This window comes from Malaclemys terrapin, chromosome 12 (assembly GCF_027887155.1).
Source record: "Malaclemys terrapin pileata isolate rMalTer1 chromosome 12, rMalTer1.hap1, whole genome shotgun sequence".
NCBI classification, from domain to species: Eukaryota; Metazoa; Chordata; order Testudines; family Emydidae; genus Malaclemys; species Malaclemys terrapin.
This window is the reverse complement of record NC_071516.1, coordinates 4,451,387-4,473,565: the sequence shown is the minus strand read 5'-3', so window position 1 is coordinate 4,473,565 and position 22,179 is coordinate 4,451,387. Positions and strand designations below refer to the sequence as shown.

The 22,179-nt window shown below is 53.0% G+C and overlaps 1 protein-coding gene across 5 annotated transcripts in view; it reads left to right on the top strand.

Moving 5' to 3' along the window:
* Positions 1-22,179, top strand: part of UCKL1 (uridine-cytidine kinase 1 like 1) — a 42,391-nt gene that overhangs the window by 4,588 nt on the left and 15,624 nt on the right. For 2 of the 5 annotated variants that reach the window (XM_054046092.1, XM_054046094.1), the window contains exons 1-7: positions 4,969-5,065; positions 5,530-5,624; positions 14,667-14,860; positions 16,250-16,356; positions 17,123-17,293; positions 18,474-18,545; positions 21,785-21,974. In XM_054046092.1, coding sequence (XP_053902067.1) covers positions 5,557-5,624; positions 14,667-14,860; positions 16,250-16,356; positions 17,123-17,293; positions 18,474-18,545; positions 21,785-21,974 — 802 coding nt within the window. In that variant the 5' untranslated portion in view covers positions 4,969-5,065; positions 5,530-5,556. Of the gene's footprint in view, positions 1-4,968; positions 5,066-5,529; positions 5,625-14,666; positions 14,861-16,249; positions 16,357-17,122; positions 17,294-18,473; positions 18,546-21,784; positions 21,975-22,179 lie in introns of those variants that run through there. The other 3 variants (XM_054046090.1, XM_054046091.1, XM_054046093.1) reach the window with 2 other exon arrangements.

Genomic DNA, 22,179 nt, shown 5'->3' with positions numbered 1-22,179 from the left:
CCCCCAGTTTTATGAACACCCTTCATCTGCATTTCACCCACACTCACCCAAAGGCCATCGGGGGTCTCAGTCGTAGAACTAATAGAATATAGAACTGATGATCAGAATCTTACACTCTGTGCTCCCATCAGCCTAACCAGCTGAAAAGGGAAGTTGATAAGCATTGCTAGAGAGGCCCAGGGATTGTTTAAAGAGGGTCAAGGAACAATGGGGCGAAATTAACAAGAGGACCTGTTTCAAGAACTCTTTTAAATCTACCTTCTTTGATTTTCACAACTAACCTGTTGCCAAAGCTGGATGAATCAACTGGAGGAAACGTAGGTGCTTCTGACGCAGATTGCCAGCTCTGATTATTTTATTGTATTGCTATATTTAGGGGAGGGAGGGATTCAAAGCCCCGGGCCTTGGACCTCATTCTCACTTGATTGCATGAGAATCTCAGCTTGCGTTTCTTTTTAAAAGTAAGTTTCTCGCCCTCCTGGGCCACATCTACACTAGAAGCACTTTGTCAGTACAGGGCTATCAGTATGCGATGCGAGCAAAGCTCTCCTTGTGTGAATGCAGCTATAGCGCGTGGGGTGGGCAGTGGTGTTGATCATTCCTTTCCGACTCTTCTTGAATGTCCGCGAGCTCTTTGGAAGGTAATCTGTTCCCCGAAAGTGCAGGCCTTAGAACTGCCTTCAGACTAGATTTGATTTGATGCACTCCTGTTGTGTACTGCCACTGAGCCTTTGTTCAGAGCCCGAGACGATTTGCAAAGATAGAAAATATTGTTATTGGCATACATTTAAAACAACCACAGCATCGAATGAAGAAAGGCGATTTCGGCCGACTCTTACTAGCTTAGGAGCTAGATTAGACTGTGGAGCAGACTCTGTCAGGAGAATAGGTGACAGCCCTGTCATTTGGACATTGAAACAAAGACCGGAAAAAAGCTCTCTGGTGTTCGCTGTAAAGAACAATGAAGCATTGGTGGGGAGGGCTCCAACTTCTTATGTCTGTTTCTTTAATGGGAAAGAATAGAAATCGCTGGGGAAAGATTTTATTTTTAAACTTCTGAAAGGGCTTTACAGACACAGGGGAGTTTAAAATAAAATTGCAGCACGGAAAAAAGTTCTCCGTGTGTTCCTTTGAAGTTCACCCACTCTGCCGTGTGATCGGCATCATTATTTGGGGGGACGGCTCAGTATAATGGCTCGAGTTAGGGATGCATTGTCAGCTTTCCCTTTGAATTCCCTTCCCTGTGGCCGTGTGTCGCAGTTTTACTGTTATTTCAAGCAGGGGTTTGGGGCAGTTTCTTTTTGTCTGTTTCTTTACACATCCTCACTGGTCCAAGTGTTAGTGATTTGATAACGTGTTTCGGGGGAACATTCTCTTCTGTTAATCTAGCTGTCGTGCATTGGTGCTAACGTTATGTGTGCCCCATACTAGACTAGGATCCCAGTGCCCTGAAATCCCATTCACGTGCGCAGTCCTGTTTATTTCGGAGTTGGGCCTTTGTCTCCAGAGGCCAGCGCAACAGGCTGTGGAGTGTTTAAATATCAGAGACGGTTGGAGTTCGGCGTTCAGACCCCGCAGCTTGTGTTGACCAGTTGGGGTTGTGGCTCCTGAAAATCAGACCCCTGAAGTGTCGTACCTGCCTCAGCAAAGGAAACCCGCCCAGAGACGTGCGTTACGGCCTTTAAAGGTCACTCACAAAAGTTGTCTGTATTGCACTGGTGCCTGAAGGGCCCCAAACAGGATCGAGACCCCATTGTGCTGGACAGGGCTGCTGTGTTCTTAAAGCCCGTGTGCCTGGCACACTTGCAGCAAATGCTCAGTACCTGTCCCCTCAGGTGTACGGAATAGCGCCTCTGCTCCCAGGCCTTCTTTTGGCCTGCCCTTCTGCCTCTCCAAACACACCTCTCGGCCCCCTTTTTCCCCACAGCCCAGTGGCTCCATTTTTCAAAGCCCTCAGGTCGTCAAAAGTCAAACACCGAATTCCTAGGGAGGGCTGGCTGGAGACAGCTGACACGGATGCAAAACAAAAGAAAAACTTCATTGGAAATTCTGTCCTGGGGAGCTGGGCCCCTCAGTCCAGGGGAGCAAAGCAGGACCCCAGTTCTGATCAGTGTGGCTTGTGGGGGACAGGGGAAGCTTATTTAATATTCGTAATCTGGATCGTAATCACTGCCCACGTCAGGGGAGAAAGTCCCCAATTATTATGGGGTTTTTACCCCAGACTTGTTGTCTTTTCTCTTTGTTCAAGTAACGTCCCTTTTGCTTCGGTGACAGGTCAGCCTTACGCACACCCGTGACCTCGGAGCTTGGCCCGGTTGTGTGGCGCACAGCCTGGCAGGCTCTCATGTGCCCAGGGAAGGTGGATACAGCTGGGTTTTAATCAGCTCGTGTGCTGCACCAGACACCTGCTGCTAAGTGGCTGAACGCTTCTATATCATAGACTCCTAGAATATCAGGGTTGGAAGGGACCTCAGGAGGTCATCTAGTCCCACCCCCTGCTCAAAGCAGGACCAATTCCCAACTAAATCATCCCAGCCCGGGCTTTGTCAAGCCGGGCCTTAAAAACCTCTAAGGAAGGAGATTCCACCACCTCCTTAGGTAACCCATTCCAGTGCTTCACCACCCTCCTGGTGAAATAGTTTTTCCTAATATCCAACCTAGACCTCCCCCACTGCAACTTGAGACCATTGCTCCTTGTTCTGTCATCTGGTACCACTGAGAACAGTCTAGATCCATCCTCTTTGGAACCCCCCTTCAGGTAGTTGAAAGCAGCTATCAAATCCCCCCCCTCATTCGTCTCTTCTGCAGACTAAACAATCCCAGTTCTCTCAGCCTCTCCTCATAAATCATGTGCTCCAGGCCCCTAATCATTTTTGTTGCCCTCCGCTGGACTCTTTCCAATTTTTCCACATCCTTCTTGTAGTGTGGGGCCCAAAACTGGACACAGTACTCCAGATGAGGCCTCACCAGTGCCGAATAGAGGGGAATGATCACGTCCCTCGATCTGCTGGCAATGCTCCTACTTATACAGCCCAAAATGTCGTTAGCCTTCTTGGCAACAAGGGCACACTGTTGACTCATATCCAGCTTCTCATCCACCATAACCCCTAGGTCCTTTTCTGCATAACTGCTGCCTATCCACTCAGTCCCTAATCTGTAGCAGTGCATGGGATTCTTCCATCCTACGTGCAGGACTCTGCATTTGTCCTTGTTGAACCTCATCAGATTTCTTTTGGCCCAATCCTCTAATTTGTCTAGGTCCCTCTGTATCCTATCCCTACCCTCCAGCGTATCTACCACTCCTCCCAGTTTAGTGGCATCTGCAGACTTGTTGAGGGTTCAATCCACACCATCCTCCAGATCATTAATGAAGATATTGAACAAAACCGGCCCCAGGACCGACCCTTGGGGCACTCCGCTTGATACCAGCTGCCAACTAGACATGGAGCCATTGATCACTACCCGTTGAGCCCGACAATCTAGCCAGCTTTCTATCCACCTTATAGTCCATCCAGCCCATACTTCTTTAACTTGCCGGCAAGAATACTGTGGGAGACTGTATCAAAAGCTTTGCTAAAGTCAAGGAATAACACATCCACTGTTTTCCCCTCATCCACAGACCCAGTTATCTCATCATAGAAGGCAATTAGGTTAGTCAGGCACGACTTCCCCTTGGTGAATCCATGCTGACTGTTCCTGATCACTTTCCTCTCCTCTAAGTGCTTCAAAATTGATTTCTTGAGGACCTTCTCCATGATTTTTCCAGGGACTGAGGTGAGGCTGACTGGCCTGTAGTTCCCCGGATCTTCCTTCTTCCCTTTTTTAAAGATGGGCACTACATTAGCCTTTTTCCACTCATCCGGAACCTCCCCCGATCGCCATGAGTTTCCAAAGATATGGCCAATGTCTCTGCAATCACATCCACCAACTCCTTTAGCACCCTCGGATGCAGCGCATCCGGCCCCATGGACTTGTGCTCGTCCAGTTTTTCTAAATAGTCCTGAACCACTTCTTTCTCCACAGAGGGCTGGTCACCTCCTCCCCACACTGTGCTGCCCAGTGCAGCAGTCTGGGAGCTGACCTGATGCTCCTAGTCCCCTATCCCTTACCAGCTCTGCTGTACCCGCCCATCTGTGGTCCTTTGCCTAGAATCCTGCCCCCTTCACGCTTCCCCTCACTCCCTGCGTTCAGTTTGCTACGTCCCTTCTTCCTGTACTCCACGGCTCGTTCATGCCTAGCTGCCCCTTGGCACCTGCTGGCAGTCAGGTATTTCCCCAGGCCCAGCCACACGGCGCCATGCCAAGCTCCCTGCCGTTCTCCATGTACTGCCGGTTCCCGTGTTGCTCTCTCTGCTGGGAGGACGTGTTCAGCTGGGAGAGGAGCAGCGGGTGGAAAATTGCTGCCGAAGTGGCAGGGTTGGCAGAAAGCACCTGGCAGCAGGACGGCTGAGAGTGCAGAATGCAGCGGCCTCGTGCATGGGGTGAGGGGGGGGTTGTTTGCGTGGTTACCCATGGCTGGGGGTGTTGAGTTTCACAGACTTGTTTATGCTGGGGCTGGAAGCAGCTCTGGGGGATATCAGGAGAGCTCCGCAGCTACAGATCCACCTCCAGCAACCGGCTCGGCCCCGACCTGGGAGCTCTTCATAACTTCCCTGCTCAGAGCGAATATGAATTTGTAGCCAGGAGGCTGGGGGCTCCTGGCTCGCTCCCCTGCAGAGCTGGGGTCTGCCCCAGGAATGCCAGGGCAATATTAATACCCCGGCTCAGATGAGCTGCTTAGGACAGAGAGAGTCTCCTCTGTCCCCACTGGCTCTTGTTTGGGTATTAGGCTAATATCTGATACATTCCCTAGGGGGAGGCTATGGGCTGGGCCTGCTAATCTGCTTGCTCTGATCCGTTCCGAAGGACTCTGGCTCCCCCCCCAGCCCCAGCTGCAGCTCTTTGTCCAGACACTGCTACAATTGCTTGGATGGGGGAGTCGGTGAGACTGGCCCCTCACTTACCCCAGCAGTGGGTCATCCTCGCTGCTCCCCCCAGTGAGCCCGGACTCTGAATGTCAGCAGCAGGTGAGCGAGGCCTGTCGGGGTGAGGGGTGGGGGAAGAGGAGGTGCTACGGCCGCCTTTTTTTTCAAACAAAGTCCGTGCTATTAATATCAGGTAATGAACATAATCTGTAGGATAAGCGATCCTCTTCCTAGGCGCGCTGGCTCTTTCTCGCCTCCCTCTGTCTTCCTTGCCCAGCCCTTCACTAACACCGCAGCCCCCTAGGACTGCAAAGCAAACCACGCTGGGCGTCTGAAACCCTTCCTCCAACCCCACAGGCTCTCTGGGAGTAAGGAATAGCCCCACGCAGGACTACGTTGGTGTGGTTTCTCCAGTGTGCTTCATTCACATGGCAGCCCTGTTACAATGCTAGTGCCGTGCAGGTGGCCATGTGACAGGCCAGCCAAAAAATACACACACACACACACTCACACTCACTCACTCTCTCTAACCTCCTGAAACTCGTCCTCCCCTTACCCCCCGCTAGAGCCTGATTCTGCTGCAGCTGGGTGGAATGAGCAGCCCCCCGATATATGCGGGTGTCGGGATATCTGGCTGCTGGGCCCTTGGGGCTGAAGGCAGGTGAGTGTCGTAGTTTGTTGTTTTTTTTTTTAATCCCTGTTTGCCTGTGAATGAATTCTTAGCCTCCGGACATGAAAGCACCGTGGCTGTTTGTCGGAGGGCTGGGAAATTGGAGACAGCAGCTGGGAGAGAGAGACGCTTCGCCCGGGACACAGGATGAAACCTGTGTACAACAGCTCCTCTTGCTGCAGGGTTTAGGGGGGTGGTTGTTGGGGGGGGGGGGGGATAGCTGGGAAGAGAGTCAGGCTCAATGGTTAGGGTTGGCCTATTGCAAACAGGGGTGGGATCCCCTTTAACTCACTGGCCTTGGATCCATTCCCTTTCCTGGCTGTTAGCGGGAAGGAGGAACTGTGATTTTTTTTTTCCAGAGTCGGGAGTGGTTGGGAAGTGTGTGAACTCTTTTTCCTACTGAAAATGAAATCTGCTGCCTTTTTAGATGGCCCGACCCTCGTGGGGGGGAGGGGGGTGTCTTCTCTTTGGCCCCTCAACCCGTCTGATCCTGTCCATGGTGCCAGCTGGTCCTAAAGCTAATAGATGGCAGTTTGGCACACAGAATGCATTGGGATGGAAGGAACTAAACTTTAAAAGGGGGGCAGCCCCCGGACTACCTGAGACTAGGGGCAAAGTCTGATCTAAAATTGGAAGCATCCGTCTCCTCTCCCCCCCGTATGACAGGTAAATTGAGTGACAAAGAAAAGCTACAATATTAATCTGCACAACTAATTCCCGTCTTGCAGCAGAGAGCCTGGGGCTAACAAATCAGTCACCAACAGGAGTGCAGTTGATTTACTCTCCAGGATTAACGGACAGCTTTGTGGGACGCTGGTGAACGAATTCACGATGGTGTTTCACACTGGGAAAGGAACTGGAATTATCCCTGGGGTTTGCCCCCTCCCCTGGTCACAGCAAGTGGGATTAGGTGGGCAGGATTTAACCTGGAGTCCTGTTTGGAGGAAGGATTGTGGTTGAGAATCAGGAGGAATCTGCAGGGACAGGAGAGAATTTTGTGGAGTTGGGAGTGTTGTGATGAGCGTCCAGGGCTGTGTAGCCAGAGCGTGTCTCTATCCTTCATCTGGTCAGGTTTAATGTTAAAAGCTGAAATAATACTTCCCTGGCTTATCCAGAATCCCCATGTCTCTGAGTGGGAGGGGATGGGGCGAAGGCTAGCAAGGAAGGAGAGGAAACTTCTCTATCTGCCCAGCAGCGAATAATAATTTCACACTATTAACACCTAGCTCTTCTCATCGCAGATCTCAAAGCGTTTGATGGGGGGGGGGGTGTCAGTATCATTCTCCCCATTTTACAGATGGGGACCACGAGGCACGGAGAGAGGAAGTGATTTGTCCAAGGTCTCCCAGCAGGAATAGAACACATGTCTCCTGAGTCCCAGTCCAGTGCACGAGCCACTAGGCTACACTACGCCGTACCCAAATACATTTGGGAGGCTGAAATGACACTTTGTTTTTAACTGGAAATTCAGTCTCCCTTTCCCACCCAATACAACATACAATGGTGGGATGTGTCGTTCCCCCGTGTACCTTAGGGAGCAGCTGAGGAAGAGGGGGGCTTACTTGTCCCTGGCGCGTCTCCACTCCCCTCCTTTGGGAATAGCAATGAGAAGGCCCAAGTTGGGGAGCCACTGAAGGGGGGTATCCCTGATGTATCAGAGCCTTTCTTTGAGGTCTAAGCTGAAGACCAACAGGGGAGACAGTAAAAGGATCATTCCTGGTCTCTTCCATTCTCCTGACCATTAGGCTTCAGATATAGGCTGAAGTTCTGGCTTTGTTGAAGCCACTGGTAAAAGTCCCGTTGACGTGGATGGAGGCAGGATTCCACCTCCAGCTGCTTTTGAAATGTTATGCCAAAGCCTGAGTCCTGCTGGTTTTCAACAAGACTTCCGCTCCGAGGTCACTTAGTTACTTTTCGGAACGTTACCCATAGAACCGTGGGCACGTCACCGTGGGGAGAAATCGACGACCAAGACTGATCCCCTTTGTGTTGAGGCGGCGGCATTAACGCTGGGCTTTCATAGTCATTGGTGAGCCGATGGGCTTCCCTTTGTGCCTGTTTCAGGATCTACAAGTTGGTGATCAGTTCTGGGGAGGATTACCTTGTATTAGTTGCGTAGCAGGACCCTGTTGGGCCAGGTGCGGTACCCAGACAACAGTAGATGCCTTTAGAACTGAATGATGCTATAGTGTCCCGTAGGCTTTGAAATGCTTTCTGATGACCTGCCACGCCCCACAAAGCACCTGGAGCAATGCTAGAGTGCTCCCCTGAAACTCCCGGAGCGGGCAGTCCTTTAAGACGGCCTCCTCGCTGTAATTCCAGCTTCCAGCAACGTAAGCCAAGCAACGTAGATGTCACAAGTGATCGTTCTGAATCAAATGATTTAAAATCCCTCCAGAAACTTCAAGGCCCAATTTCTTCTTCCTAGTACAAAATACAAATGTTCTTATTGCAAATACTGCTCCATATGGCCTGGGGCCGTTAACCCGGAACTGACTGTAGCCCCCGTGCCTAAGGGGCAGGATTGTGTGTGCTAAATGCCCAAATGCTTGTTGCTGCTTCATGTTACGGCCAACCGAGATCAGGGTCCCGCTTTGATTATTTGCTCTTTGAGGCAGGGAACCATCGTTTGTTCTGTGTTTGTACAGCGCCTAGCACGCTGGGCTCCCGGTCTATGACTAGTGTTCCTAGGCGCTACTGCAAGACAAAGAATTCTAATTCTGTGTGAGTGCCGTACACACATGGTGAGACTGTCCCTTCGGCAAACCCCTTGCAATCTCGCCTACCTAGATTGCATTATAAGTAAGGCTACGTTTTAGTCACAGGTATTTTTAGTAAAAGTCATGGACAGGTCCCGGGCAATAAACCAATATTCACAGCCAGTGACCTGTCCATGACTTTTACTATATATCTCTAACTAACATTTGGGCCAGGGGGCTGCGGGTGCTCTGCAGGGAGGGAATTGGGGGGGGGGGGGGGGGAGAGCCTAGGACTCCCGCTGGTGGTGGTGGGGGGAGGATTGGTGTGGCTCGCAGGCTCCTTACCCGGCTCCGTGTCCCTGCTCCTAGGGGGAGGGGCAGCCGGGGGGCTCCGCACACTGCTCCCGCCACAAGCACCAGCTCCCATTGGCTGGGAACCGCAGCCAATGGGAGGTGCGAGGGCGGCGCCTGCGGGCACGGGCAGCACATGGAGCCCCCCTGGCCCCTCTGCCTAAGAGCTGCAGGGCCATGTCGGTGGGAGCCAGGTACTGCCCCCCCGGTAAGCGCCCCACCCCACCCCAAACCCTAGCCCTGAAGCCCCTCCTACACCCAAACTGCTGCTGCTGGCCGCTGCAGAGGTCACGGAAAATCACGGAATCTGTTGCAGACACGCAGCCTTAATTATAAGCAGTTGGTCTTTGATGTTGTGAATTAAAAAAGAAATTGGAGCCAACAAAGAAACCTGTCTAGGAACTATATATGGGAATTGCCATTACATGGGACGAACAGGAGAGTTCTGGCGCACTATCAGAAAATTGAAGTGCAACATTAGTTTCTGTTTCATGATCTTTGTTGGGCTCCAAAACAGCTGAAACAAATAAACACGTGTTCACTTAATACCTGGATTATGGGATTGTGTTAAACTACAAGACTCCTTGGAGGCAAAAATATATAGCAAATAACAAATGAACTCTTGGAATAGGATGAAAATTCTCTGCTGGATCCAAGAAAGGTTCTCCCAAGGGACCCTTCCAGATGAGGGTTCTGCTTCTCATGAATGGAAATTTCTAAGTCATCTTTTTCCCTCGCACATTTTTATGCATCCCGTGGCAACGGAAATTAGAAAAGGTCCCAATGGCCCTCACTGGTGGAACACCACAGCTGGATAACCTGGGATTGCTGTGTGCACACAGTACTTCACAAGCTCAAGTGCTGTACCAATGTTAATCGGCACAACACCCTGGAAGGTGGGTCCGAGGTGGAGTGTGTGTTCTAGATGGGGAAACGGAGGCACAAAAAACTGAGGTTTAGACTTTCAAAGTGTAGCCTCTAATTCTGGGTGTGGCTTGAACCCCCTGGGGTCAGATTTTCAGAGGAGCCGAGTACGTGCAACGCCAGTTGAAGTTAGTGAGAGCTGCGGGAACCTGGCACCTTTGGGAAATCAGCCCGCTGGTGTCTCGTGCTGGACATCCAAAATTAGAGGCTACCTCTGAAAGTCGGAGCCCACTGGAGCTGACTGATCCACAGGCAGAGGCAAAGCAGAACTTGAGAGATCCTGGCTCTGGTCCTAGTTTATCTGTGTAGTAGGGTGGCACCACGAGATGCGAGTCAGGGACAGGGGGTCCACTGTGCTGGGCTCCTAATGGTTTGAAAGAGTAGGAGCGGTTGTGGCGTTAGGAATCTGCGCCAATTGCAGGGGCCCCAAGGCAGCAAAAGGCCCCCTGACAACCAGATCCGACCCGCCGGGTGTCGGCTGCTCTGTCCTCAGTGCCGGCCAGGGCTCAAAATGGTGCCCTCCGTACGGCATGGTCTCGCTCATGCTGTGCGTGCGAGGTCATGGGTAGGGCCCCAGATCTGAGCTATGCAGGAGACCCCCACGGGACAAACACCGCCACTGAGGATGAGACAATCCCTGCCCTGCCAAGCTCACTGAACCCCCTCCTGCCCAGAGAGCCCTGCACTGCCCGGAGCCCAGCTGAAGTTGCCCACTCGTTGCACAATGGTATCGCTGATCGTTCTAGGAAAATGAGGGTGAGAAGGGCTCTGGTAGACAGGATCCCTGTGCTCTCCATCGGTAAAACTCGCTCAGACGCTTCAGCGTGCTACCAGTCCCCACCCAGAGAGCTGCGTTTGCAATGTAGATGAAAGGAACATTTTTTCCTCCCCAGTCAATAACAATTGCGTCTTCGTCATCTTTGCTTTTATCGAGCTGGAACGTCTTTGTCTACGCAGCAGCATCCTTCTCGGGTGTCAGCACCGCTCGGGGAATAGCGGGCGTCGTTTAATTGCTGCCGCAGGGTTCCCCCAGGGAGAGCAGAACAAAGTACCCAGGCTGGCTGTCCGCGCTTTTCCCACTTTCTCTGTGCGGGAAGGAGCCCTCTGAGTCGATACAATCCAGTGGACTTTCCCTGTCGGCCTCACCTGTTTGTGATCGTGCTTTTTAATTCTCTGTTATGGACGTTTCTGTGTGAGCACATCCCTGCACCTGGATGAAACTCCATTGAAGTAAAGGAGAGGCAGGGGCTGCCCACATCATTCTCTGGTAAGATGTGATCTAAATAGAGGAAACAGAAAAGGAAGGACAGCTGTTATCTGAGGCCCAGAAAGGCTACGTGAGTCACTCAAGGTCATGCAGGGAATCCGTGATGGAGCTGGGAACTGAACCTGGATTGCTTGATTCCTGGCCCTTTGCCTTACCCACCAACCCTTTCTCCTGCTAGCAAAGATACCAAGATTTACACCTCTTCACTGTTTATTCTGCGTAGCTGCAGCAGGTGTTTTTAACATTTAAACTTTCATTTGTACTTTAGCTGAGGGTTTTCAGACCAAACTTTGGCCAGGTGTAAAATTGTTATAAGCAGGTTGGGGAAAAAAGCTTAAAAACAAAACAAAACAAAACACATAAAAACTTACCATTGGGTAACCAAGAAATATAAAACCCCCCAAGCCAGTCCCTTGGTGTTGGACTCAAGGGATCATGCTCTTCATGTTGGATCTGCAGCAGCTACCGTGCCTTGTCCACCAGAACCTGACCGCCACAATTGGGGCTGCAGTGGTCGTGCTGTTACTGTCCGGATGAAGTAGAAGTTGGTAAAGGCGAAATGTTTCTGTTTCTGCTCCATTCAGACCCCAGGGAGAGGTGTCGGGGGGTGGGGGGAAATTGGTGTTCGCTAGGTGGCAAAAAAACCCTAAAGTTGGGGGGAAAGGGCCGTCAAGCCAATAGGAAAGAAACAAACTTGTCACCACTGTCACAAACAGCTCCATGTGGGCGGCGGGTGCTTGTACACTGTGGGATTGGTGAATGCCGAGAGCTCATCTCCTCTGCAGCCGGGCGAGAGTTTCACTGGGAGATGGAGGCTGGCATGTTGTTAAATGCCAGGCCAGGTAGATGATCTCTCTAATCCCTTGGCTGGTTGCCTGCCGCTGAGCCTCTCAAGCAGGGTTTGAAAGGTTACAGCCAGAGCTGGTCAGAGACCAAAAGGGTTTGGAGTGAGTCCGCAGAAGGCCGGGAGCTGCTCCAACTTCCAGGAGCCCGTTCAGCCTGCGTGACTCCGTTGCCCCTTTGAACTCACTTAAAGGTCATCTTGTCTGCAAACACACACCTTTTCCACTGCCCCGAACCCCTGGTCCCCATCTCGCTTCTTAAAGAGAGTACAGCATAGAAATAGGATGGCGTTGAAATCATGCTGCGGGGGGAGCCCATGGAAATAAGTGGGTGGTCCCATTCCCCCCCTCCCCCAGCACAGTGAACGGAGCAAGGCGGGATCCCCAGATTTCCTGTCCTACGTAGAGTGATTTCCTCTGCCTGGCTTTTGTGGCCTGGCCGTTTTCTTCCAGGCTTTGGCCCCTTCAGCAAATCAGCTGGGGTCAGGAAGTGGGGTGGGGGTGAAACGCTTGATGTCCAAACCACCTCTCGGTCTCCAGTTCCTTCTGTGTCCTGCTAACAGACCTGGGCGGCCCCATGACAGGCTTGTCCTGCAGAGAACGGTGTTCCAAGACAAAAAGGAAGTGATGGCCACACCACCTCTAGCGTCCATCCTTCGGTGCCCCTCTTATGTGCTGGTTCCCCACCTGCCTAGGCCAGAAACGACCGTTGTGACCATCCGGTCTGACCGCCTGGATAACTCTGGCCATAGGACATCCCCCGGATAATTCCTCTTTGCGTCAGAGCAGATTTTTTAGAAAAACACCCAATCTTGATCTAAAAATGTTCGGTGATGCGTGCCAATTCACTCTGCGAGGGTGATGGCTCTGCGGCTGGCCTCTAGGATGGGGCCCCCCAATGGGGGGAAGCAGTGTCAGGTGTTGTGGCCTCCTTGCTCTCCCCAGGTTGCCATGTGGGAGGGGGGCCTGTAGGAGGAAGGCTGGTAGGACCCCTGCCCCTTTTGTATGGTCAGAGGTCTCAGGAATAGCATGGATCCTAGGAAGGAGACCGAGTAATAGCGCTCTCCAGGAATGAGCCACTGGCCCTCACTTTCTCCTGTTCCCACACCAGCTCTGATCTTTCTCCACTGGGACCCAGGAGATGGGGGCAGGCGGTGCTAAGCCGGCTTCCCTGCCCGGGCAGCGCCTGCTGGTGCCGTTATTATCCCCTTATGTGTGCTTAAGACGGAGGAAAGCTTCCCCCCTGAGCCTCGGAAATGGAAAGCCTGAGGAGCAGGGAGGCCAGAGTCGGCCGATCTGATATAAATAATCTGTTCCATCCTGGGCACGTTGGTCTGGCAGCACCGGCTGCAGCTTATCTCCTGGTTGGGGGCCGCCTAGCACCACTCGGAGCCTCTGCCGCGGGGCTGCCAAGTGCCAAAGGACCTGGCCAGGAGGTTGGATCCCCCCCCCCCCCCCCCGCTGCAGCAGCTGCTGAGATGAGGAGGAGGCGCTTAGCAGCACAGCACAGGGCACGCTCACACACCCACCTCTTGCGCTCCCCTCCCCAGCAGCCTGCGTCCCCCTCCTGCTATGAGGCCAGAAGGGCTGGAAATGCCCTGGCTGCAGCCAGACCGCCACTGCAAGGCAGATGGAGGAGTTAAAAATACAACCCACCACGCACCACCCTGCTGTCGGGGAAGGAGAGGGGGTCTCCTCTCTGTGCCTGGCTATTTTTGATCCCTTTATATGGGTGATTTTTCTTTATGCCCCCATGAACCCCTCTGCCTTCTCACTTGGGGGCATGGCTGTGGTGTCTGCTGACCCGGGGGCTTGCCACGTGTTGGTCTGACGTGGATTGTAAGCTCTTCGGGGGAGGGACCGTGTTTTGTTCCATGTGTGTACAGCACCTGGCACTGGAGGGCCCTGAGCCCTGCTTGTGGGACCTCTAGGTTCTACTGCAAGGCAGAGAATAATCATTATTAGGAACACTGACTTTCCGCAGCTGAGCATACATTCCCTGCCCTGAAGAGAGAGCGTCTGAATGAGCTGAGACTCAAGAGGGCAGTTCAGAGCAGGCCGGGGGGGGGGAGGGGGGGCAGTTTGGCTAACGGAGGCGGGGGGGAGAGGGAGGAGATATTGCTTGAAGAGGTGTGTGTTAAGGAGTTGGGAGCGTGTGGCCTCATATAGGCCAGGCCCGGCTAAAGAGCAGAGACGTTCTTACCCTGGCACGTGGATAACACAGAATTCATTGCTTGCTGAGGGAGCTGTCTCCATCATGGCACTTCCCAATGCTATGTGCTTGTGTAGCCCCTTCACCGGGGAGGAGCTCAGCTTTCCCCAGCAAACTTCCCCCTGCGCCCCGGGTGAGGTACCAGCAGGCAAGTTTTTACACATGGGCAAACTGAGGCACGTAATGGTTGAGCGACTGGCCTGAGGTCACGCAAGAAGCCTGGCGCAGCCAGGAAGAGAGCCCAGGGTCTTGAGCCCCAGGTCCCTCTATCCACTAGAGACACTTTCCCTGAACAGCAGCTCCCTGCTGATTGCACTAGTCAGGGCCAGAACTTGGGGCAACTTCCTGTTACCAAACAGCCTGTTTCCCAAGCCAGTCAGACCCAGGAGCGCCCTGTAGGCAGTGGGTTAATACAGTGCTTTGGGCAGGACCCTCCTCTGGCATCCACCCTGCGGGGTCTGTTCCATTCCACGGGCAGTGCCAAGAACCACTGCAGAATCCACTGCGGAGATCGCACGGTGGCTGGGAGAGGAGGGTCCTCATTAACCCAGCTGTGTTCGTTCCCCTGGGCGAGTTCAGGAGAACACGGTTTATTGTTAATCCCTCTGGCCTCTTTTCAGACCAACATGTAAGTTTCAGCCTCCCTGCACGGCTCTCGAGGGGATTCCCTCACAGATCGGTGGGGGCTCACTGCGAATGTTGCCCCAGATGACCAGGTTTCTTCTTCCCGTCTCCTAGCACCAGCGGAGCGGAATCCTTAGACAGACTGTACCCTGCGGTGGGTGCCGCGAGGCCCCCCCGGAAACGGACCACCAGCCAGTGCAAATCCGAGCCGCCCCTGCTGCGGACGAGCAAAAGGACGATCTACACCGCCGGGCGGCCGCCATGGTACAACGAGCACGGGACGCAGTCCAAAGAGGCCTTTGTCATCGGTAAGACATCTGCTGGGAGCTTTCCGAGCGCGGCCTGTGGGGCGGTAACGTCCGCAGGGTGGCTTCAGAGGCTCTCTGCTGAGTGCGGGTGCGGGGCGTGTTCCTTCAAGTCGTGCCATCCCTCGCAGCTGCCATAGCAGGGATCTTGGCATGTGCTTGGCATAAGGTCCTTTGCAACAGTGCATCTCTCTGAGATGGCTCCTGCCTCCCTAGCACACTTCGCTGCCACGCCAGAGACTCCAGCTTGGTTCCCAAGCTTAGGCCTTCGAGCTTCTCAAACTGGGGGGGGGGGGGCGGGGGTGTTGTGCCCCTGATTAGTCTGTCTTAACGGCTGCTCCCTTAGGGTCCTCATCTTTCTCCGTGGGCAGCTGGAAGCTACAATGCTCTAGGACAGGGGTAGGCAACCTATGGCATGCGTGCCAACGGCGGCACGTGAGCTGATTTTCAGTGGCACTCACACTGCCTGGGTCCTGGCCACCGGTCCGGGGGGCTCTGCATTTTAATGTAATTTTAAATGACGCTTCTCAAACATTTTTAAAACCTTATTTACTTTACATACCACAATAGTTGAGTTAGATATTATAGACTTATAGAAAGAGACCTTCTAAAACGTTAAAATGTATGACTGGCACGCGGCACCTTATATTAGAGTGACTAAATGAAGACTCGGCACACCACTCCTGAAAAATTGCCGACCCCTGGTCTAGGAATTATTCTCTGGCCTATGTTCTACAGGAGGTCAGACTAGATGATCCCAATGGTTCTGTCTGGCTTTGGAATCTGTAAATACAGGACCACAAGGGAGTGGGGCGGGTCTGCAGTCCTACCAGTGACCCCCGCGTACGCACCCTAGAACTTGGGACCCTCCCCTCTCCCCCCGTATGTTGCGGAGTGACAGACATTGGTGCATTGGACGTATCTGTTTGTATTACGGTGGTGCCCAAAGATCCCACTGAGATAAGGGTCTCATGCAACTGGCTTCTGTGTGTACACGTAGCGAGCAATGCCCTAATGAGCCCGACCCCTTCTGTGTCCTGGCTCTCTCTCTCTCAGCAACGTCCCCCTGTTTGCACCTCGTGCTTGTGGGAGGAGTTTATTTTTTACTGTCGTGTGTGCCCGATACCAGGACTCTCTCCGGGCTGGTTCGAATGCCGACTGTCCTCCTAACCCAATGATCCTCATCTGAAGAGCCTTCGCCATCCCCAGCAACTTGTAATTACAGAATCATTCGTTTGGCGTCGCAGCACTTTTAATTATGCGAACGGCAAGTAATGTGCTGTAGATTTCCAAAGGTTCCCTCCCGACGTGCCGAGATCTGCCAGCGTTAACCGAGGTTGGGCTGCCGGTATGTTTGCTTCATGCTACTCTCTCTGTCTCTCCCCCCATCAGGCTTGGGAGGGGGCAGTGCTTCTGGAAAGACCACCGTGGCCAGAATGATCATCGAAGCTTTAGATGTGCCCTGGGTGGTCCTGCTCTCCATGGACTCTTTCTACAAGGTGAGCTGCTGCCAGCTCCTTTGCCCAGGTCGGGCGTGTTTATCCCCTCTGGAGTCCTCTCCCCGTCCTGCTGAGCGGGGTGTGCCAGCGCACTTGGCAGAACAGGTCAGAGGGACCCAGGCGACTCCTTCGAGTGTGTGTCTGTGGCCTGGCTGCCTCAGGAGCTGGGGAGGGGCGGCGCTGGGGACCCCCCAGCCAGGGGCTCCTACTATGCACCAGGCTCCAGCTGGGCCGGAGAGGGAAAAGGACTTCCTCTTCCACGAGCCACTCCCAGGGCCAGCTCAGACCCACCTCCGGGAATCTCCCCTGGCTGCAGGAAGCTCTGCACTCCCCCATTCCTGCCCCCGTTGATCTCCAGCCGCAGGGGGAGGGGTTACTGTCCAGGGAGCTGCTCCCCTCCCCCATCTGCCCAAGCCCTGTGCATCCAGACTCCTGGGATGGCACCGTAACCACTGGGCCGTCCTCCCTCTTCCCTAGAAAGAAAAGGGCTAGGGTCTCGTCAGCTGCAGCCCATGCACCACGATACGGGCCAGCAAGCAAAGCTGCTTCTGCCTGTCGGGGTAGGAGACCCAGGGAATCCCTGGCTCCAGGGCAATTCTTCACAGTTTGGCCATCGTGCTGCTCTCTCGTGCGTCAGGGACGTGCGCCCGCCCATGCGCGGCACTGTCCGTAGCACTGCCCGGGTGGCTCCCGGCTGAGGCTGTGCCACTCTCTGCTTGGATAGTATGGCAATGAACCCTGCAGCGCCCCCTCCTGTCTCGGCTAGGTGCTCACCAAACAGCAGCAGGAGCAGGCGGCCAGCAACGACTTTAACTTCGACCACCCCGACGCCTTCGACTTTGACTTGATCATCTCCACCCTGAAGAAACTCAAGCAAGGCAAGAGCGTAACAATCCCCATCTACGACTTCACCACCCACAGCCGGAAGAAAGAATGGGTACGAGGACACAAAGGGCCTGATGGGGCCTGGGGGTGGGGGGGTGATTCGTGTGCTGGGGGCGGAGGGGCTATGCTGAGATGGGAAGAGGGATAATGCACCTGCATCTTCAGACTAAAAGTCCCATCAAACACCATAGATTGAAAACCCAAGATCCCTGCCTAGGGGTCACATTGCTGTATGGGAAGTATGGGGTCTGTTTCTGGTGCCTGGCTTGGTAGGAACCCAGCAGTGTGCTCTCCCCAAATGGGCTGGCTTGGTATGTATAAGGGAGGGAGCGATGCTGGCATCTAGTGGCTGGCAAACAAAAGATAAAGGGTCTACTGCTACTGGCAGCAAAGGGAGTTCCCCACTAGCTCAAGTGGTAGAATCCCATGGTTTTGGAGCCGACAAAGCAGGTCTCTGGTCCCAGCCGCCCAGGGACAGGAGCAGGAGTGCGTGCGTGAGCCCTTGTCTCTCGATTCGTTACAGTAGGGAGAGCCGTAGATTATGCAACACTGACCCCGGCCGTCGATGCGAGGAATAGCATGGAGAAGGTCTGAAGGGAATTCGATCCAGACCTCCTTGCAGAGAGGATGGGATCTGCAGTCTTGAGGGAGGAGGCAGAGATTTGCTATGGAAAAGCTCTGAGTGGGTGAGATTTGGGAAGGAGAAATGAAAAAACCATCTCTTTAGTGGAAGCAGTGCGAGTTGCCCGTCTCGGGATTGGTGTTCATAAGGAATAATAGGAGAGGTCTCCGTAATGGGCTTGGTCAATCCCCAGTCAGGCTGAGTTCTTTCCTTCCTTCCTTGGCTTGACGATCAATTGAAAAGCAGCTTCATCTCTTGCCTGGAAACATGGGAGGCCAGCTGCTGCTCCCTTGATCTGATGCATCCTCTCTCTGGGGATGGTGTCTCTGAAGGGGCTGGACCCTCTGATATAGATCATGGGTTGATCTTTTTCATCGCAGTTTCTACTGTAAGGGGGGTGCCCTTGTCATGTCTGGTAACCCAGCGGCACTTGTTGGGGCCCAGCAATGGTGCCTTAATTGACTCTGGAGTCCCAGGTCATTCAAATCCTTCCTGTTATGCTGAACTTCATGCTCCTTTATCATCTCTCCCTCCAGTGGAGTATTTTTCTCCTCTCGTTCTCTTTCTAACTGCATTGGGTTTGACCAATTTCCCTTCTGTTTCCTCCCAGAAAACGCTGTACGGCGCCAACGTGATTATCTTTGAAGGCATCATGGCTTTTGCGGACAAGATGCTCCTGGAGGTGAGAGAGGTCCTTCAGAAGGACGCTGGGCTGCAGAGGCAAAACCAAGAGGGTCTCACGGCTTCGTCTCGTGTCCTGGCTGGGAAAGTAGGAGCGGTAGAGGAGCGTTCCTTGCTGTACGCCTCTCCATCCACACGCAGTGTAGAGAGGAAGGGAAGGTGGAATCTTCCCCCTAATGGTCTCTGATGTCTGGGGCCAGGGAGATAGATGCTTTCAGAAGATCTATTCCTGGTTGCTGTGGAAGTTTATTGTAGGATCTCAAAGGGCTTCAGCTGCCAACGATTACAAAGCCAAGGTGAAGGACGTTGGGAGAAACACAAGCTAATGCTCTAACCCATCTGTAGAGATGTGGAGGCTGGTGATTTGGTACCAGGTGTAATGAGTTTAGTGGCTACAATCTAATTCCTGGTGGCAATTGTCCACCGCACAAAAACACCACTAAGTCTGGCACAGTTCTGCACTCCTAGTCTCTACACATTGCAGTCCGTTTGCTAGGATGAGCTGGTCCAGCAACTGCAAGCTTATCTGATCCTTGCCAGGGCTGCAGGTTCCTTATTTTTTATGAGCCCTAACGCAATACATGAAACATGTAACAGGAGAGGCCAAGCTGTGTACAAACCCGAATGTCTCTGCCCGCTTTCATCCAGAAGCTTTGCTTTATTGCTCAATGCGCTCTCGCGATCTGCTCGTCTGGAGCAAGAATGACATCCAGTGGTCAGCTGGGGGAATCTCACTTGGAGTTAGGGGCGTGATTCCCAGCTCACAAAGCCACACTTGCCCTAGTTCTCATCAAGTAGCGTGCTACAGGCCACGGGGCTGGGGTCGAACAGGCAGCAGAGAGTGGCGGATGGGCTAGCTAGCCTGCCCGAGAGCATACCCATGGGGGGTTGGGCAGGTTTACGGCTAGTCCAGGCCACTACTCGCTGTCGTGGTTACGCTACTATTTTTAGCGTGCCGGCTCATGGGAGCCAGCAGGAACATGTCTGCGTGAGCTGGGAATCGCACCCCTATCTCCAAGCGTGGACGTAGCCCCAGAGGGGTATTTCCTGGGGAAGACGTAGCTCGTTCTTGCTTTTCCTACTTAAAGGCAGGGCTGTGACTTTGAGCAGCTGTGGGCGACCTGTTGTGTTTGGCCCACTTCCAGCATTAGCCAGCCAGCGCCCACGAGTTACATTCTGGCACATCCGAATAAGTCCCCACCATTGTCACTAGCCACTCTCGTCTCCTCCCCAACCTTGAGCTTGGGAAATAGCGCCCCGCCCAAAGAGTGGGATCTACTAGTACACGTGAGTTTTAGAACAGACTGGCATGAGAATAGGTGTGTGAATTGCACCTGCTGAGGTACAGGAAGTGGCTAATTAAGGCCGCGTTGACCAAAGGCCCATAAAGCCTGGTGCCCTATCTCTGGAAATGGCCAATCCCTGACTCTTTGCAGGACGGGGAGGGGCCCTAGCGAGTCCTGCAATGCTGTGTATGGAGGAGACAGGGAGGGTACTCAGCGGCTATGCTGATAGGATCCAATAAAAACCTGGATAGACAGAATTCCCTCCAGACCCATGACGAGCAGTGCGTGCCCGAAGCTTAACTTGGATTACCCCTTCCCCCGCCTTATTGATCCGGATGTTGGCCACAAGTGTATCCAGCCCTTTAAAAAGAGAATCGGTTGCTATATTGGACTCTCTGACCTCTTGTGGCAGTAAGTTCCACAGGCAGACTATGGACTGGGCCTTTGCCTGGAGAATGAAAAGTTGGCCCATCCTGACTGGGCTCCCGGCTCAGGAACTACACTGTCTCAGTTGACCTGGATTTCTAGTCGCTTCATGGGTGTCTCTGAAGGTGCACGGGTGGGAGGGCTATATTCAGATTTCACAATGTAGAGGCTGTCACCCGTTCATTCCACTAGGCTAGGGAAAGATTTAGGCTTGGAAGGATTCGATTTTTATCAGTAAATGTCAATTTCACCATATACACACACACACAATAAATATTCCCAGCAATGATCATTGAAATTTACAGCTAGACAAAGTAAGAAAAATGCTTCCTGAGAACTTACAAGAGTTTGATTTAAGGATATTTACCGTGTATGTTTTGACATGTGATGTTGACAGTTCATGTTTCATAGTTATAAAGCTTTAACTTTTTGAATCTCAACATCTGCTGTCATTAAATAATTAATCTGACCCCTCCATATGTTCCTGCAACTGTGAAAATTAAAATAGATAAAAATATATAAAGCTTAAAAATAAACATCAATAGTACCTGGGAAAATTATACCAAAAAAATCAAATTCTGCCATGGCTAAATATATTTAATATTAGTTGGGCAGGTGAAACTGTTACACAGAGTCTTCCAAGATATTTTTGTTAGTGTGCAAGCAAATGTTCAGCCTGGGGAAGACGTATCTTGTGATGTTGGTTTTTTGTTCTGCACGGTTCTGCATAGAGGAAGTGGTTCTTGGAGAGGAAGTTGTGTAAGCAGCCGTTTGAGATCGGCTCTTGAGACAGAGTTGCTCCCTGCATGCTGGCTGACCACCTCTGTTCCAGGACTGGTCTATATGTATAAGTTACACGTATACTCAGATGCCACATCTTTGATACCAGTGGGAAGCTGAGCTGCAAGGCCCTGACATCAGCTGTTGCTCAGCAGAGGGCTGACACTGGTGTCAAAAGAAGGGTGACAATAGGTATAAAATTTCCCTCCCCCATTGATGGGTCTTTGAACCAAACTTCTCGTGCCTGTACCCATTACCGGCTCTGGCTGTATGGGCCCCTTTTCAGTGGCAGACCCTCACTACCAGGTAAATTACAATCTCCCGCCGATGGTCCCGTTGAGCTGTAGGGAAAACACACGCTAGAAGAGGAGATTGTGATGGATTCCCTTCTGCTGGGTGAGGCCGGAGCTGGGGGGGACTGTTCCTTTGTCATGATGGTGCAGGCTTGTGCAGCAGGACTCCAAGCGCTACCCTGACATATCTTAGTTCCCCTGCTGTGATTTCCAAGGCTGCTTGGACCCCGGTGACTTCCCAGTGGGTGATTTCCAGCTCCCTTCAAGGGGCTTGAACTTGGCCCTCAGCTCTGTGACAGCAACAGGGGGATCGGGGATCTGCTAACAGCAGAGGGAGAGCTCCCCTTCCTCTCGCTGGCTTGACTGGGCAGGTCTCCACTTGCGGCTTCCCCGCCCTGATAACCCCCCATGAGTGACATCCACCCGCGCTGTGTGCGCATTCCGTCTCCTTTCAGCTTCTTGACATGAAGATATTTGTCGACACGGACTCGGACATCCGGCTGGTGCGCCGCCTGCGCAGGGACATCGGCGAGCGCGGCCGGGACATCGAGGGAGTCATCAAGCAGTACAACAAGTTTGTCAAGCCCGCCTTCGACCAGTACATCCAGCCCACCATGCGGCTGGCCGACATCGTTGTGCCCCGAGGTACCCAGCACGGCTCGCTTCCCGCCGGCCTCTTTCCTCCTTCGTTACGTTGGTGCGCTGAGAAATCCCGTGACTTGTTGTCCCTTAGCAGAGCAGTACGAACGCCAACTCCCGCACCTCCTCCCTCTGCTGTCGCCTCTGGCTATTCCCTTCTGCCCTCCAGCTGGCATTGATGCCAACTGCACACTGAATGACCCTGCTGCCC